We start from the raw sequence: 19,513 nt of genomic DNA, 5'->3' as shown, positions 1-19,513 counted from the left end.
CTCCCTGTCCTTCCTTGCTCTGGCTGTGAGCTTAGTGCAGAAGGAACATTTCTGGGTGACATGAGATTCCCCAAGGCACCTTATACACTGACTGTGCCCGTCGGAGGCCGGCATCGCTTCGCGACAGGACTCACGCTTTTTGAATCCTGAAGAGGACATTATGGTGAGTCTTTGAGATGTTAATAGGGTACTTAGCACCTTCTCTGTGCCTGTTCCCTTCTCTGACTCAGCCAGCCACAGCAGGAGGCCTAATGGCCCTACGTCCCCGGGCCTCTGGTGCTCTGCTTGTTACTAAGACTGGAAGCTTTACTCCTTCCTCTTTTTTTTTTTTTTGGAAAACAATAACAAGCTAACTTAATCTAAAAGACTGAAAAAGAAACTCTAAAACACTTTAAGAACGTTAAATACGCTGACTCTGGCCGTAGCCTGAGAGGATTCCGTCTGCAGCTGATGGCGGTTAAAGAGGAACTGGCGGGGACCGGATCGCGCACGTGGCCGGGAGCGCGCAAGGGAGCGGCGTGCGCCGGCGCATGTGCAGTCCGGCAGAAACTGCTGGAAAGATCCGACCTGCGGCGCTGGGGCGAGCCCAACACCTAACATGGAGCACCCAAGGGGACACTCGTAGAAGAACTGTGGTATCCACCCCCCTTAACTTTTCATAGAGAACAAGATATCTCAAAAATGGTGTCTTCCTGAAAGTCAATCTCTATAGTATTTTCTATGTCAGTAGTCTGGTTTATTACTTAAACACTGCAACTGGAAGGAAGAAAGGATTACTCACCGATCAATCACAATTTCTTTCTGTCTTAGCAACCCTTCTTTGATTTTCATAAGAGATTCCCAGTTACTGAAATCCTGATAGCCTGTACCTTGGAAACCTTGATGAGATGATCCAGTCAGAAGCTGCATTTAAAAATAGAGAGAGAGATTAGTTTCAAAGAACAGTAATTCTAAGGATTTTTTCCAATGTTTTATGCACAGAAGACAGCTGGGAAGAGCAGTCTGGGAATTTCTAGGTCTCTGGGAATGCGCATGTTGGAAACACTAGAGGTAGGCATCAGTGTGTGTCACAGGGTACCTGTAGCCCCAGTAGTTAAGGCACTCCCATGGCAGAGGTAGAAAACCCAGGTTTTGAATTCCTACAGTACCCTATTTAGAGCAGGGACTTGAACCCAAATCTCTTGCACCCAGGTGAGTGCCCCAGGCTATTGAGTATTCAAGGGTGTATCTCAGTCTCTCCTGATGAAGCTGTATAATTTGTACAAATAGTTACATGTACACTGAAGCAGAGACTCGTTTCAGGTGCTAGGTGCATGTGACTTAACACATCTGTAGACCTGGGTCCTGCTGCTGTAAACCTCTTGCTCCCTTCCTCTGTATTTGACCCTCTGCAAACTTTGGATGGGTCCCATTCAGCTTGCCAGCTTCTGCAGATTCTTTCCTTTGGCTAGGGGTGAGGAACCTACACCCTGTGGTCTGGATCTGGCATCCAAAGTTGGGGCCTTCCCCAACACCTCCCACAGCATCCAGTCTGCTGTCGGGAGGGTGGTATGGAGCCCTAAGCCTCACAGGCTACGTATTCAGACAAGTCAGGGCTGGATCTGGCCCACATGCTTTGCCTGGTGGGAGGAAATAGTGGCTCCACATGCTGCCACTCCCACTCCCCCAGATGTGGATTACCCCACAGGCAGACATCCTAAGTGTGTCTTTCTGAGTTTTAAAGAGGGGTTTTCTCACTTAGGTGGTGGCAGCTACCTCCCAGGGTCAGGGAATCAGTGACCTTGAGAAGCTTTTAAGCAGAAGCCTTTAGAGGCAAGTTATTTTTAAGGTCTCTTGTGGGCCCCCACCTTCTGCACTCGGAGTGTCAAGAGTGGGGACCAGCCTGGACAGTTCTCATATTGTGCGGCATACAGCATTCCTTTGCCTAGGTTCCCCTTACAGAGCCACCTGTCTCTCTATCCCTACCGGACCTTTTAGGCTACAAAAGACAGGGAGACGAAAATCTTGAATTTCACCAGATCAGATTCCCTACTTTAATAATCTATCCTGGTTTCTTAGAGGTAGGGATTCTCCGCCTTCCTAAGAAAGCTCACTAGTTTGGTATGCTGATTCAATGTTCCCTATACTGCATAGTTATGAAATTGTTAATGCTAAGATTGCAACTTTTGCTGTATAGTACAGCAGCCTATTTTACAAATGACAGTGGTGGAATAACTCATTGGGACAAAAATGCAGCTTCAGTCAGCAAGGGGTCAAGCTTTATGGAAAAAACAAAAACACAAAGCAATGTAGGCAGGAAAGTGTGTGGAGAGAATTTCCAAAGTTTGAAATTCAATTCAAACCAGTCAAATAACATGGGTGTGGAGTAGTAGTAGTATGGAGGCTATCCTTTCAAAAGGCATTTTCTCCCTCTTGCCTTCAAAACAGCTAGTCTACCCTTCCCTTGCATTTCTGAGTAGAAGGAAGGGAAAGTTGACAGACAACTCTCTGTGGCCACATTTCCATTTCTGTCACAGGACAGCAGGGACATCAAAAGCATCTACACCTGAAATTAATCTGGAACATCTGTTTCTATTTGTCAACCTTGATTACTAGTTTTGGTTCTCTGTGCCATAAATATTGAGTCTGTTCTGGTCTGGCTATGGTCTGAAGAAGTGGGTCTGTCCCACGAAAGCTCACCTAATAAACTATTTTGTTAGTCTTTAAAGTGCTACTTGACTGCTTTTTTGTTTTGATCTATTTCAGAGTAATTCCTTGTGTTGACACATTCTTAGTCTTTTGATGATGCCACATCAGATCAAGTCCAAAATTTCCGGGAATGTTCCAGGTGATTAGAACCCTACTGTGTTGGAAGGAAATCTGAAAACTGAAAAGTAACAGAGAGGAAGCCGTGCTAGTCTAGACACTATCAAAACAAAAAGCAGTCAAGTAGCACTTTAAAGACTAGCAAAATAGTTTATTAGGTGAGCTTTCGTGGGGACAGACAGCGTTCTGGTCTGGCTATGGTCTGAAGAAGTGGGTCTGTCCCACGAAAGCTCACCTAATAAACTATTTTGCTAGTCTTTAAAGTGCTACTTGACTGCTTTTTGTTTTGAAAACTGAAAAGGAATTAATGGGGGCAGAGAGAGTCTGCCAGCCCTTTAGCATACAAAGCCTTAAGCACTTCTATTGTCTCCTGATCAAAGTAGTGGTTAATGGCATCGATTAACACTTTACAGCACAGCAACACTCCCATCTGCTCGTCCTTCCTGTACATTAACAGGTTGAGACCCAAGGTACTCCCTTTGGAGAAAGAATGTGGGGGTGGAGGAAGGGAATGCAGGAACACACTGAGTTCTGGTCTGGCTATGGTCTGAAGAAGTGGGTCTGTCCCACGAAAGCTCACCTAATAAACTATTTTGCTAGTCTTTAAATTGCTACTTGACTGCTTTTTGTTTTGAGGACTCCTGGTGGGTCAGGGATGTTGGAAGGAGGGAGGTAACAGCTAATGAAGTTTCATACAAAGTCTCCGCCACAGGGAGGAAAAAGGGAAGACAGATGATTCTACTGTGGGAGGAGCCGGGACAATTAGAGTCCTCTAGCACAGAGGGGAATGGAAGGAATGGGGAGAAGCAAGGATGAAGGGGCACACAGAGGTATTTCTAGGGGGAGGGACGAGGGACCCAGATATGGAAGAGCTGCAGGAAGTGGCAAGGGGAAAAGACAGGTATGGGAAGGTGGCACAAAGGGAGCTCATAAGAAGGAAATGGAGAAATGTGCAGAACACATGGTGAGTGCAATGAGTTTAGTTTACATAAGCTAAAAAAGTGTGTTACCCCTTAATCTTTAGAAAAGCAACTGAATCAGAGGGGCAATAGGTAGAGAAGAAAGTCTGTGATTTAAATCCCACCCCTTTTAACTGAAATTTACATTGGAAGCCCCCTTTATGTTCTTCTATCAGAATATTTCAGAATAAATCCATTATATAAATCACTGCAAAAACAATTTAAAAAATAATTTTGGGCTCTGCAACAAAACAAAAAGCCGCACAATATCTACTTCACATAATAAAAACACAATCTCTGGCATTTGTCAGTGACATGTTAAGACTACCTGAAAATAAGACAGAACACATACCTGAAAGTTAAAAATGATTTGTCAAACAGTTGCTATGTGTTGGAGGAAGCAGGGGAGAGGGGTGTCAAATGCCTGCACGCATGAAGTACCTTAGGTGACTTTTACACATAAACTTTGTTATTGGAATGTATCCATTCCGACAGAATGTATGGTATTTAGAGAGCACCATACATTTTCAGTGAAACCTATCAAAGCAAAGCATTTTACTGCTCATTTCAAACTGACAAATTATTTTTCCATCCTTTTTGTGCTGTGCTATAAATACTTTAGTGGTGCCTAGAATAACAAATAACACTTCACTCACTTGGAGCACATGGTGTTGCATACTCCCAACAGCTTTCTAAATAGTTTGAATTGTGCGGTGATAGGAGCACAGGTGGTCCAATTACATTCAAGAACTTTTTGTCCCTTCAAGCCCTCAAACCACGCAATGGGAATAGTTTGTTTTGAGCACACACACAGTAAAGCCAGCAACAAGCTCTCACTTCAAACACCATCACTGCAACTAGAAAAGATGACTGAAACACACATGCATTCTTTTCTAACTGCCCTAGAAAACATGGCTCTTTTTGCTGGCTGGCACCTCTTCCAAGCATATCTAACCGAGATTGAAAACATCTGTTCAGTGAAAACAGTGTCCTTTGCACATGGACATCCAAAGCCCCACTAGCTTGTTTTTGAACAAGGGCTTGGCCTTGACTTTCAGATCCTGGCAACCCTTCAAGTCACTGCTGAGACCTAGCTAGTTGCTGAAGACTTAAAAAAAAAAATATATATATATATATGTATCTTTGCTGTACTGGCTTCTATGCAAATATTTATTGCTGGGAAACAAATTACTGACTGATATCATCATGTTTCCTAACAGTGGGAAAAGGCTTTTTCTCTAGACTCCAAAGTATTAACATTCAGATAATTTAACCAAACAGTATTCGGGGTCCAATTTTCAATGCTGATATTGAAACCTCCTCCTCCTCCTACTTGTTCATGCTTTTTATCTCAGCAAGCATTCAGCACATATGATTACATTGGGCCAAAATGCCAAAGGTCTATGCTGAAAAAGTTAAATGGAGTTTTAAGATAACCTTCCCTAAAGTTACATTTTAGGAACTTATTAAAATACATTAACTTATACTGTACAACAGTAAAGTTTCCAGCTTCCTATTACAGTTGCTCACAAGAAACAGCAAGAAGACAAAATTATATAAAGTGAATGATCTGTTGCTTGCAGTTCAATCAGCTATTTCAAAACCCCACACTTTTTATGGACTGCACACAGCACCTTTGTAACAATGTTATTTACAGACATCATCACTTCAGGGCACAAGACACCGCCCTCCGCAGAGAGGCCAAAGCGATGGAACTGGTGTAAGCTCTGCCATACAAGAATAGCAGGATTATTGGGGTGGGGGGCAGGTGTACGGCAGTGGTGAAGGAGTTAGGAGAGGAGGAAAAACACAAGCCTCTGTGATATGCGCACCTCAACTCCACACCAGTTTCCATATCAATCTAAAAGAGTTGGAGAAGGGAGAGACAAGCAAAACTGCAAGCTGTAGTACTGCACAGAGATGCTTCTGTTCTCTTTGAGCCAGGGGCAGGTTAGGGATTCAATACTCTGTGTCATTTAGCTCTGTGGCTGCTCCACAATATGCAAAAACAAAAAGCGGGTGGGGGCGGGGAGGCAGAGAGATTGACCTGCTCAGGACTCATCTTCCGGAGTCTGATTTCGTGCACCTGGTCAGGGTGTGTACAACTGACCTATCGGGGATTGGCAGTTGACCCCTGTACTCCTTGTTATTGCGAAGAGTAAGGGAGGTTGATGGGCGAAACTCTCCCATTGACCGTCCTCAGTGAGGATGGCCAGGTAAGTTGACTGCACATGAGATGATTCTAGCTACACTATTGCCATGGCTAGAACTGCCCATCTGTAATCAACTGACCTGCCTAGCGTAGACCAAGCCTCAGCCATTTACTCAGGCTCCGCACATGGCAGTGGAATTGGCTTCTTAATAAAATAGCCTTGTAACATGGAGAAGAAGGGTGGATAAAAATGGATGATTTAAAAAAAATTGGACTTTTATATCAATAAAATACTAAATTTTTCATTTAAAAATAATAGTTAAATTTAAATCTCATCACAAACATGCTACAAATACATCTGCAGTCTCATAAAAATGGCTCTAGTATGTCTAGCCTACCAGCTCATGCCTCTCGAAAGCTCTGGACTTTCAATTCCTGTTTCTCAGCAGACTAAAAAGTAACATGTGCAAAGACAGACACAAACAGGATTATCAAAACAAAAAAGCAGTCCAGTAGCACTTTAAAGACTAACAAAATAATTTATTAGGTGATGAGTTTTCGTGGGCCAGATGCTTCCCACAAAAGCTCATCACCTAATAAAGTATTCTGCTAGTCTTTAAAGTGCTACTGGACTGCTTTTTTGCTTTGATAGTATACAGACGAGCACAGCTCTCTCTCTCTCTCTCTCTCCATGTTACCATACAAACACGATTGGATTGCTTTTGTTCTGTGCTGGAGGGATCTTGGCTAAGCACGGCAGAAGAGTGTTAAGACACTGTCCTAAAGACAAAGACACAATATATAGGGAAGGACGGAGTCAACACAGAAAGGAACAGAGAAGTGGACTGGGGGAAAAAAAAGGGGGGAGGTAGAGAGACATTATTCAGCGCACACAGAGTTCCTTATATTCCCCCACACTTTTGCCACAGAAGAACTATCATGGCTACTTTCTGGGAATAAGAGAGGCCTTAACTGGGAATATTTTAAAGAAATTCGTTCCCTGGGTAAAAAAGGAAAAAAACTCAAGTGTAAGCAGTGCAAGAAGGAGATGCAGGGCCTAGTGCAACGATGAAACATCAAAAGGAAAACAGCTTATTGGGACAAAATGATGTAGATAAAGATGTGAAAGTGGCTTAGTGGATCAACTGGTTAGCAATTTAAAAAATTCACTTTGCAATGCACCATTCTTCAAGACTCTACACCTTTTAGTATAAATGTGACTTTACAAGTAAATTCAGAAGCTGTTTGCTGTGTTGGGTGGTACTAGAATAAAAAAAAAGATTTATCTTAGATAATCCTTCTGGCTTGTTAACTAGGTTTAGCATCTATCCCTCATGTATAAACTACAGAAAACTGCAGTAACAGAAATCTAGAGTTGCCAATTGCCGCTGTCATTTTCTTATCTTACGTAACACATGCTCCTTATCTTACAACATCATGGTCACAAACAATAATGGTCGTACCATAATGGTGATCCCATAAATCTATTCCCTATTTTACTTCAGCGTAACCCAGCTATTTTCCAGGGAACTCCATGATATATTTGTTTTCTCAAAAGACAAACAAACAAACAAACATCTTTAAAGTGCTACTTGACTGCTTTTTTGTTTTGATAGTATATAGGCTAGCACAGCTTTCTCTCTTTTACTAAACAAAGTTGTCAGTGAGTTCAATGGGGCTTACTCTAAAATTAAGTGTGCTCTGAGTCTGAGCTTTTATGATAATTTTATTTACATTAATGATGTTTTGGTTGATTTAAATCAATCCAATGAAGCATAGATAAGCTCACAGACTTAATACCCAAGATCACACAGAAAGTCAGTGACCTAGGAGCAGAATGCAGGAATTTGCAGTGTCTCTATTCCAAACATCTATTATGTCACTGAACCAAGTGCCTTTGCTACACAAGGATAAACATGCCACCACTCAGCAACATATGATTTATTCAATTAGCAGGAAAGACTATGGCTATGTCCACACTGCAATATGGAGGTGCGACTGTAATTCAAGCAGACCTACATTGGCTTTTATTTGTACTAGTACAGGTAACATTAGCTATGTAGATGTGGACCTAACAATGAAAGTATGTGCTCAGAATCCTGTCCGAGTGGGTACTGCCCGAAATATAGACTCTGCACCCCCTCCTCACTGCTATTTCAAACAGAACCTCATCAATGCACATTAGTTCATACCACTAGGACCTCTATGGGCCAGATAATTCACAACATGCAAATCACATTCTTCTAGTCACTAGTAACAGAGAGGAAGCCATGCTAGTCTATACACTATCAAAACAAAAAGCAGTCAAGTAGCACTTTAAAGACTAGCAAAATAGCTTATTAGGTGAGCTTTCGTGGGACAGACCCACTTCTTCAGACCATAGCCAGACCAGAACAGACTCAATATTTAAGACACAGAGAACCAAAAACAGTAAGCAAGGAGGACAAATCAGAAAAAGATAATCAAGGTGAGCAAATCAGAGAGTGGAGGGGTGGGGGGGAAGGTCAAGAATTAGATTGAGCCAAGTATGCAGACGAGCCCCTACAGTGACTCAGAAAGTTCCCATCACGATTTGGTTCCCATCATGTGTGGTTCAAATCGTGATGAGAACTTTCTGAGTCACTGTAGGGGCTCGTCTGCATACTTGGCTCAATCTAATTCTTGACCTTCCCCCCCACGCCTCCACTCTCTGATTTGCTCACCTTGATTATCTTTTTCTGATTTGTCCTCCTTGCTTACTGTTTTTGGTTCTCTGTGCCTTAAATATTGAGTCTGTTCTGGTCTGGCTATGGTCTGAAGAAGTGGGTCTGTCCCACGAAAGCTCACCTAATAAACCATTTTGCTAGTCTTTAAAGTGCTACTTGACTGCTTTTTGTTTTGAGCCCTGTAGTAAGTGTGTGAAGAGCCATCCCATCCATAGGACGGTTCAGGGCGGCTACCCCAGGGTCTGTGCTTTGGGAGGCCCTGTGGCAGCTGCATCAACTGTCCTATGGAAGGGACAATGCCCTTTACGCAGGTTAGCCTGCAGAGCCCAGAGCAGGCTGGGGCTGGCAGCAGGGGTTGGGGGCCACAGTGGAAGTAACAAAGCAGTCCGCTTCTCTCTGCTCCTATCTCCCAGGCCAATCCAATGAAGCAGAGCCAGATCCCTGCTGCTGCCTGCAACAGGCCACTGGTAATCCCTGACAGCAACGAAGGGTCCTGTGGCACCTTATAGACTAACAGAAAAGTTCTGAGCATGAGCTTTCGTGAGCACAGACTCACTTCATCAGATGCTGGTCTTGGAAATCTGCAGGGCCAGGTATAAATAAGCCAGAGCAAGGGTGGGGATAACAAGGTTAGCTCAGTCAGCAAGGGTGAGGCTTACTACCAGCAGTTGATCTGGAGGTGTGAACACCAAGGGAGGGGAAGCTGCTTCTGTATTTAGCCAGCCATTCGCAGTCTTTGTTTAAGCCAGAGCTGAGGGCATCGAATTTGCAGATGAATTGTAGCTCAGAAATTTCTCTTTGGAGCCTGGTCCTGAAATTTCTTTGCTGTAGGATAGCTACTTTTACGTCTGCTACTGTGCGGCCTGGGAGATTGAAGTGCTCTCCTACGGGTTTTTGTATATTGCCATTTCTGATATCTGATTTGTGTGCGTTTATTCTTTTATGTAGAGACTGTCCAGTTTGTCCGATGTATATAGCAGAGGGGCATTGCTAGCACATGATGCCATAAATTATATTGGTAGACGTGCAGCTGAATGAACCCACGATGAACCCATGACTGTCCTATATACACATCGGACAAACTGGACAGTCTCTACGTAAAAGACTAAACGCACACAAATCAGATATCAGAAATGGCAATATACAAAAACCCATAGGAGAGCACTTCAATCTCCCAGGCCGCACAGTAGCAGACGTAAAAGTAGCTATCCTACAGCAAAGAAATTTCAGGACCAGGCTCCAAAAAGAAATTTCTGAGCTACAATTCATCTGCAAATTCGATGCCCTCAGCTCTGGCTTAAACAAAGACTGCGAATGGCTGGCTAAATACAGAAGCAGCTTCCCCTCCCTTGGTGTTCACACCTCCAGATCAACTGCTGGTAGTAAGCCTCACCCTTGCTGACTGAGCTAACCTTGTTATCCCCACCCTTGCTCTGGCTTATTTATACCTGGCCCTGCAGATTTCCAAGACCAGCATCTGATGAAGTGAGTCTGTGCTCACAAAAGCTCATGCTCAAAACTTTTCTGTTAGTCTAAGGTGCCACAGGACCCTTCGTTGCTGTTACAGATCTAGACTAACACGGCTACCCCTCCGATACTTGGTAATCCCTGAGTCACGTCCCTGAGGGGAGGAGACCTGAGGAAGAGGTGCAGTGAGCGGGGAGAGGGTGGAGGGGAGGAGTAGGAAGAAACAGGGTGTAGGCAGAGCAGGGACTTTGCTTGAGAGAAGAATATGGACACGCACCCCTGGGCCGCAGCAGGGACTCTAGTGCTAGCAGCCAAACACAGGCTGGATTGTGAAACTGCTTAGGCCACAGACAGCCCATGAGCTGAGTTTGAGACCTCTGATGCAAAGAAACCCTAAAGGTGTGATAAAAATCTGTCAATTCCTCTGCAAATCCAGCCCACACTGGGTTGGAGTTTGCTCTACATTACAACCATGCAACCCTACTGATGTCAGTGCTATCTAGTAGAGGCCAGCAGAGACCGCTGTTAAGTCTAGGCTTCTTTAACATCTTTATTAAGTGAAGAAAAAAAGTGAGTAATTAGGAAATCAGTACACAACAACAGGAAATAATGAGATTCAACTTGGAAAAAAGGCAGCCTAATACAGCTTGGGAAATACAGATACAGATACTTTATGTGAAGATATAATCTGGAAAACAGCCATGAGAGAGATCACCGGTTTAAAATGGACAATAAAAATTAGACATGTTTGCGATATAACATGGATGGAAAAAAAAAAAGTTTAATGCAGTTTTGGGTCCCTACACAAAGTCATCAGATTATAGAGAACAGATGGTAGAAGAGAACCTCTTTATAGATAGCGTGCCACCTAGCTTCACATCAGAACTATCTTCAGTTCTGGACAGCATATAGCCAGAAAGATGTTGAGGTACTGAAGGGAGTTTGGAGAAGAGCAACAAAAGGGCTGATTTGTGAGGAAGAATTAAAATATGTAACAGTCTGTAAATATTTCCATGGGCAGAGGGCAATTATTTAACTAGTATATGTGCAACTTAGAGCAGTGTGATAAAATTACAGAAGTGAAGAAGTAGGCTACTATCAGGACAAACCTAATGACAAGGAGGCATAATAGGTAGTGTGAAAATCTCCCAAAAGAAGCAATGAAAAACAAATCACAATTTTTTGGTTTTGGTTTTGCTTTTAAATACACTAGACAAAAGCACTAGAGAAAACAAGTAACTAATTAAGGTAACTTAATAGAACTTTTTCTTCCTAAAGTCCATGATTTGGATCGCACAGGTGTAGCTGAGGACAAAATCCACCCACTGTGTCTTGCAGACTGTAGTTAAGGAGCAAGTACATATACCATAGAACATACCTGCTAATAATTACCAAAGGTTCCGTGTTAAAAATACATAGCTACAGTTGTGCGATCGCAAGGTACACACAAGGGATTTCTGCTGAACAAAAGGCTAGAATGACAGTTTCACTAATTACTGTCCCAATTCACAGAAGTCAAAATTAGCGCTGGTAATTTGGAGTCTAAATTAGGCAAAGAACATATAACACAAGTTTTCTTTCCCAGTTGTAAGTGTTCACAATTGTTTTGAGTATTAATCTCATACGACTGTATGTAACAGATTCTACAGTGACACTGTTTAGAGTGTAGCACATAAAATACTGAAAGTACTTTTTCCATTCTCTTGTTCTGTCTTTGTCATAGTTGTAGTTTAAACTCAGTAGTAAAAAAAAAAAAAAAAAAAAAAAAAAAAGTTGGTCAAATTTGCTTCTACTCTTAAGTGGACCTATATTATTGTATTACATTGTATAACTAACATTCTTCAATAAAATTATGGATTAAATAGGAAAAATGGTACTTTGGACAGGTTGTGAACAACAATACTATTACTACTGGTTTTGAGAGCAACTCAATAACTGATAGAATAAACGTTTCAACAAAAAAAAAAAAGATAGCATACAAAACACTACATCAACCTTATAAAAGCGAAATTTCTTCCAAAACGTTCATTTAAACTTTCCTAGTACTAGTATTTTAATTAGACATGAACTGAAGTGGTATATTAAGAATAAACTATGATTACGCATCAATTTCTTTCAGATTAGGCAAGTGAAAAAAGAAACGAGAGAAAATATCAATATATTTGTACAAAGGAACAGGACAAACATACAAGCTAAATGATTTTCATTAAGGTGAAATTAACTTTCCTTTGCATAGCCGTACTTTATTTTCAGAATGATAACAATGGAAGAAGAAGAGACATACAATAATCAGAGGGTTAACAGGGTTGTTCACCAGTAAGCCTTTGAACTTATTTAATTTTCATATATGAGCCAAATGAGGGGAATGCCAACTTAACAGTAAGGCATCTCTAAACTTCAGTAGTATTGCACTAAACATGCCCAATTAATGAGTGCAAGAAAGAGCTCAAAATGGACATTTGGTGTAAGTGTGTGTAACGGTGCAGAGATTGTCGTCATCACGCACACCTTATACACAGGAGAGCTAGTAGCACTCCTGAGTTCTGTAGACATGGACTGGCTACAAATCTGCCTTCCCAGAGAGCTAGAGGGCACACAAAACGAGCAGATGTGTAACCTATACCCAATATGCTTTAATTCACTTCCAGAAATATTGTCAGCTTAACAGAGGCATGTGACACACAGCATCCCGTACGGGTTGATCTGTGTGATACAGTTTAGCACTGCATTACAGCTGCAATGTATGCACTCAAGTGCAGCCGTGTCAGACCCTATCACTGGACATAGCGCTCACTACCATGGCTACCTGAGGATAATTTACCCACTTACGTTATGTGGGAGAGTCCTGAGGAGGGACCCTGAGACCCTGCATCCACTAGCAGCAGAGCTGCACTCCATCTGCATGCATCTGCATGTTGCAAGTAGCACTGCAGCAGGCTCCTCCAAACGTGTGTGTGGCTGGGTTAGGTGCCACTAGAAGGGACAAAGCATAATACCAAGCAGGCAGTTTACATGAGAACACAAGTCCCCCCCAACCCACTGTGCTGTATAATGATAACAAAGATGGTCTCCACTGCCCCATACAGCTTCTGAGCTAAGTAAATCTTATTCTGCTAAGAATCTATCCATCCACTAATCTACATTATCTGTGTGCAGTGCAAACACACATCACTATAGCACTGAGTTCAGGAGGAATACCTACATAAAGAGAGAAAAGGTTATCACTGGGAGCTACAGCTATCCATGTAGGTGGTGAGAACATCAGTTTTCCTCTCATGGGTTGTCCCATTGTAAGAATGGCACTAGTGGTGATCTTACCAATAACAAAAAATCCCTATAAAAACACCAAACAAGAAAAGTAAAAAGAACATGAACTCTGAAAATACAGTTTTGCAAAGTACATGACAGATACGTAGTGTCATGGGTACCTCTTTCATAACACAAGAATGTTGTCTCAGTTGCGAAAGTGTCAGCCACTCAGTTCTGTTCCACAACTTTCTCATTTATGGAAAGAGGTATTCCCAAAGCTGTGTACTTGATTATATGCCTCCTTCTGCATATCTGCCCACTAACAGTAAAACCACAGCACATAAAAGTAACAGAGATGTCACTCCTCAAAAGCCTGGACCAACAGAAACCCCTTCCATTTATATTCTGGCAAACGCTTTGAGCACAAAACACTTCTATGTGCCACTTACTATGATAAGACCAATACTGCCTGGAATTTTCCATAGATAACAAGTAGGCCTTTCCTAGGCACTTGTTTTATTAAGTGATTGTATTATCTTCCCATTACATTTAAATTCAAACAGTCTTTAATGAAGCATTCTGGAGACAAGAGAGACTTCACCGGTTGACTGTGTAAAACCATTTTTTTCTTCATTCTTTGAAGCTGCGTGTTATACAAAGTTGCTAAAATTATTTCTTCTGTTCACTCTTCTAAGCTAGAAACCAGCCTAAGTTTAAAAAATGAAAATACAATTATTCAATGTGAAAAGCTAGCACAAAGCATGCCCTCGAGAACGTCAGGAAAAAGTTATGTCTGATTCACTGTAAGTGACCTTTAATATCAGAGTGGCACACAGAGACCCCACTGTATTAGGCACTGTACATGCAAAATATAAAGATAATCCCTGCCCCAAAGATTTTCCAGTCTACACATAGGAGAGAGAAAATGGATGGCAAAAACAAGTGACTGACTGGGAGTACAAGATGATCCAATGAGATAAACAAGATAAATTAGCATAATAATAAAAGTATCAGCAAACCAACTGCCAAAAATTCCCAGGGCCTGTAAATTCATTTATGCGGCACCATCTCCTAAATATAGCCATTTTTACACCAGATGTGAACAGAACTATATTCAGGTAGGGAGTAACTATAAATTGTCAATTTCTCCATATCCCTAATTAATCTAGGGCAGGGGTCAGCAACCCCAGGCACAGGTGCCAAGAGTGGCATGTGACCCAATTTTCATTGGCATGCAAGGTGGGAGCTCAGCCGCACCCCTCTTCCTCCATGAAGCCTGGAGCTTGCTTAAAGACATGTCCTCTGTGGATTAACAAAACACCAGCTAATGCCATCAACCACCACCTATACAGTAAAGCTCTGCATCTTAGTTTATTAATGGAGCTGTTGTAAATAGGACTATTGACTTTAAACAGTATCGCTGGCACTCGGGCCATACATAGAGGTCAAAAGGTCAAAGTTCAGCACTGTGCCTTGGAAAGATTGCTAACCCCGCCCTAGGGCATGTAGAATTAGTCACCACTCACTTCAGTGGACCCTGCTACTAGTGGCAAGCAGAAGCTATTATTGTATCAGAGAACAACCTGACAACCAGCCAAACAATTTAGTATCCTGTGAAAATTATTACCTGCAAGCAAGTTGCACATGGCAGGGCGGTACTTCACTTCTGTACAGTGCTGCGTACACCCTACAGCACTACACAGATAGCAATGATTTTAATTTTTTTCCCTAGAGATTTGGACAGAATTTCAAGACTCTTTCTTTATACCCACCTTGGGCCTGATTGTTCTGAGGTGATGAGCATCCACCTCTCTCATTAACTTTGGCTGGTGTTTTGGGTGCTCAGCAATTCTAAAAAAGATCCAGACTGAGATGACTCAAGATCAGAAGACACTTCAAAATTCTGGTCTGAAGGTTTCACAGATTCGTAATGAACTGAAAACTGCAACCAATCTGGCCTCTGACAAAAAAATCCATACAAATGAGACTCTGACAAGTGTGGAACAGAGCCAAGCAGATTGTGTGGAATAAGTAAAAGTTTCTAGCTGTTTAGCTTAGTGAATCTTTTCCTCCTGACATTACGAGGAGTTTTTGAGACACACTTGTCTCTAATAAAACCAGCTGTTTGTCTGTGGAGGTGTTTGCCTTCCGTGGAAGAGATGACAGAGTCAGGGAACAAAAATTCAGGCCTTGAAGACTTAAGGCAAGGAGAAAGATTCTAATAACTTTGACAACCTAATAGGTGATAATACGTATCCATAATAGAGTGCTCATCACCCCTAAATCCCAAAGAACTATAGACCAGAGGAGGAGTCTGCAATCAAAATTGTGAGAAAAGCCGTTTCTTCAAATTCAGTTACAAAAATCAATCCTTCGAGAGCTGCAATGCACATGAATACGAGACAGTCCTTAATAAACAACATCAAACTGTGCTTTTTATTACCGCAATTTTAAAAACAGCACAGGTGCACACACAATTATTTGTACAAGTTAGAAATTTAAGTTACCTCCATTTTCAGGCTGTACCTGCCTCAGCCCACAAATCTGCCCCCAATCCCCAGGCTTTACCCGCCCCATCCCACAAACCCGGCCCCCACTCCCAGGCTTAATCCTTCTAGCCCCCAACCTTCCCCCAACACCCTTAGGTTTAAGACCTCTGAGCGCCAACCTCCCTCCTGCCCCCAGGATTAACTTGCCTCAGCAAATGCAGCTCCTCCACTGCTCCCCGCAGCTCCCTGACCCTTTCTTGGCGGGCTGTGAGGTTCTCACAGGGACAGGCATGGCCACCTCTACTCTCCTGCTGACTGACTTCTGCCCACGTGGGATGGCTCCCTGCTGGGCAGCTTTCACTTCCGGGCTCCCCGCCACCCCTGACTGCTCAGCAGCTCCAGAGCTGCTGCCACTTGAACAGAATTTATTTTTAAATACATACATTCCATTTAAGTGGTGGCAGCATCCAGAGCGACACATGGAGTCAGTGTTGGCAGCCTCAGAGCTGCAGGTTGCCAACCCTTGGGCCAAAGCACATTATCCCCATTTTACAGATCAAGAAACAAAGTCACTGAAAGATAAAGTGACTTGCCCGACTTTGCATACCAAACTTGTAGCAAAAACGGCACTAAAACTCAGGTCTCCTGATGCCCTAGCCACAGGAATACAATGCCTCTTGATCAAAAGCTGCACCAACATACTTATTTATGCAATGTTAGTGCATTTATAATTCCCTCCACTGGTAAAGAAGCAATATTCACCATGCCAGTTTCCCATGTGTGTGAACCCTTCTATATGGCCTTGACAGTCAAGTAAGGAGATGATTTAACATCAAGAAATAAAATTAGTCTTTAAAACAAGAGACACTAGAGAGGCTAACAAAGAGGTTTTTTAAAATATATATTTTATACAATTATAATTTAATATGCACATACTTGAAACATCATGATTCTTGGGCATGTTTTATATGCTAGTTAGGAAAATTATTACAGCCAACAAGCAAAATATTGTAACTTGGTCCTCTATGATACCTGTCTGATCCGAAATTCTTCAAGTGTGGAGAGGAACATCTAGATGCCATGTTCTTTAATATGGAAATTCAGAAAGCTAAATAATCTGTGTAAACTTCTCTGGCTCCTACTGCCTCCTTAGCATTTCTACTGACTGATAAACCATGAAGGGATACCACAAGAATTCCACAATGGTAGAACTAAGCACAAGCAGAGACATTGGCTGTGAAGGCAGCATGCTGAACTGTTCATTTTAGAACTTTAAGTTGTTCTGCATTTGAATGCAACACAGAGCTATCAGCAGATCTACCTCCAATCCAGCAAGTCTGAAACCCATTAGCCCACAATTTAGGATTTTTGTAAAAAATGAACTCTGACTGAAACATACCAACAAACAGGTACAAACATACTCATGTACTTAACATACTACTCCTGGGGGAACTCTGTGCCAAAAACAACAAAATTATGCATACAGGATTTTACAGTTCTGCAAAATTATGCTTATTTTATTTGTCATTAAACAAACACAGAGGCTCCAGCATGGCAGTTGGGAGCAAAGATCACTGGCTGCATAGGGGATGGATGCAGCTGGTTGGAGATGGTGGACTGGAGGTGTCCACGGAGCGGTCCAGCTGCAGGAGAGTAGAGGTTCATTGCTGTGCAGGCTGGAGTGGAGGGGGCTCAGTGGGAGATGGTCTGCATCAGTGTTCCCTGTAAGTTGTGTGCTTATGTCACTGCTCAGGAGAGATTCAAATCCTGCCCAGCTAATTAGCAGAGAGCCCACAGCCAGGTTTTTGTTCCTACTGGAGGGGCACATTCACATGTGCCTCTGTGCACATAAGGAATTATTCCACATATGGATAGAAACATCTGTTCATAGATACAAAAGATTAGTGGGAACATTGATCTGGCTGCAGATGTGGGGATCCAGACATGTGGGGAGGGAGAGGCAGGTTGGACCTGGGTACAGGGGGCTCCAGATGCAGAGGTAAGACTTGGCAAGGTGGCATTTTGGGCATGTTTTGGGTGTGGGGCAGGAGGCTTGGCAGGGGAATTCTGGTTTGGGTGGTTCAGGAATGGGGAGTCGAGATGGGGATCAGCTCTCTGTACAAGGACCCCCACACCTCGCACTTGAGGAGCAATGAGGGCAGGAAAGGACAATGAAGTGCAGAGCTTTCTGCAGCAGAGATTTCTGGGGAAGGTCTGACTTGGACCTGGCTGCTCCTTGCTGAGGAAGAGAAAGTCTCATCCTTACCCACCCCAGCCTAGCCAGGACTAGCAACTGAGCCTAGCATGGGTTAGGAAAAACTGGCCAGGGTTTCCCCAGCCCAGCGCTCTCTCCCCTACAATGATGTACCTCTTCAGTGACTGCTCTGAGTCCCGAGAACACCACCCCTATGCTGCTGCAGGGTGGTGGTGGTGGTGGTGTGTGTGAGACAGCTGTTGCAGCTTCCCTTTGATTCCCTATCAGAAAGTCATATTTCTACAGGACAACAAATCTGCAAGGGTTGTGAATTCTACATGTGCACAATGGTGCAGAATTCCTTCCATAAATGGACACAAATCAGACATCTGGAACAGTAACATACAAAAACCTGTCAGAGGTTCAATCTCCAATCTCGCTGGATGCTCAGTAACAGATTTAAGAGTAGCCATCCTACAACAAAACAACTTCTAAAACAGGCTCCGAAGAGAAACTGCAGAGCTGGAATTCATTTGCAAATTTGACACCATCAACCAAGGACTGAACGGAGACTGAGAGTGGTTGGCCAATTACAAAAGCAGTTTCTCCACCCTTATGTTCACACCTCCACATTAGCTACTGATAATGGGACACATCCTCCACGAGTGAACTGACCTTGTCAACTCTGGCCCTGTGCTTGACTGGGACTCCCTCCTTTTCGTAAGCCTATATTTAAACCCTCCTCTGGAACTCTCCACTCATGCATCTGACAAAGCGGGTCTTTGCTCACAAAAGCGTATGCAAAATATCTGTTAGTCTGTAAGGTGGCACAGGATTTCTTGTTGTTTTTGAAGATAAAGACTAACTTGGCTACCCGTCCGATACTTGCCCCGCAGGAGTAATATTCTGGCTACCACTGTAAGTCAAGTGTCACAAATCAAGCCAATCAGCATTTTGGTGAATGCTGTCATTTAATGAACATTACAATTTACTATTAAAACCTCAATGAGACAAACTTCTTCTTCTAACTTGAAAAAATTCCACAGTTTTCAATGTACAGTGTGAATTAGGATAAATAAAAACAGCTGAAGAAGATGGCTTGAATAGCACTGCAGACACAAGTCGCTGACAGAAGGGTCAGCAAGGTCCAGAAGCTATTGTCAGTTGTCATTCTAGCTACGTCTACACTAGCCCAAAACTTCGAAATGGCCATACAAATGGCCATTTCGAAGTTTACTAATGAAGCACTGAAATACATATTCAGCGCCTCATTAGAATGCCGACAGCTGGGGCACTTAAAAATTGATAAGGCTTGTCCAGACGGGGCTCCTTTTTGAAAGGACCCCGGCAACTTCAAAATCCCCTATCCTATCTGCTGATAGTTCTGGGGGTCCTTTAGAAAAGGAGCCCCGTCTGGACAAGCCGTGCGGCAGTGAGCCGCATCAATTTTGAAGTGCCCCGGCTGCCAGCATTCTAATGAGGTGCTGAATATG

General features: G+C 42.8%; 1 protein-coding gene across 5 annotated transcripts in view; it reads right to left on the bottom strand.

Moving 5' to 3' along the window:
* Window positions 1-19,513, bottom strand: part of CEP85L (centrosomal protein 85L) — a 235,356-nt gene that overhangs the window by 55,450 nt on the left and 160,393 nt on the right. For all 5 annotated transcript variants that reach the window (XR_012645059.1, XM_074990679.1, XM_074990676.1 and 2 more), the window contains one exon: window positions 782-903. Coding sequence is in view for 4 of the 5 variants with exons in the window: in XM_074990679.1 (XP_074846780.1) it covers window positions 782-903 (122 nt within the window). In the remaining variant the exon portion in view is untranslated. The remainder of the gene's footprint in view (window positions 1-781; window positions 904-19,513) is intronic.

The sequence above is a fragment of the Carettochelys insculpta genome, chromosome 3 (assembly GCF_033958435.1).
Source record: "Carettochelys insculpta isolate YL-2023 chromosome 3, ASM3395843v1, whole genome shotgun sequence".
Taxonomy (NCBI): Eukaryota; Metazoa; Chordata; order Testudines; family Carettochelyidae; genus Carettochelys; species Carettochelys insculpta.
The sequence above is the reverse complement of the archived record's forward strand: the minus strand, read 5'-3'. Positions and strand labels throughout refer to the sequence as shown.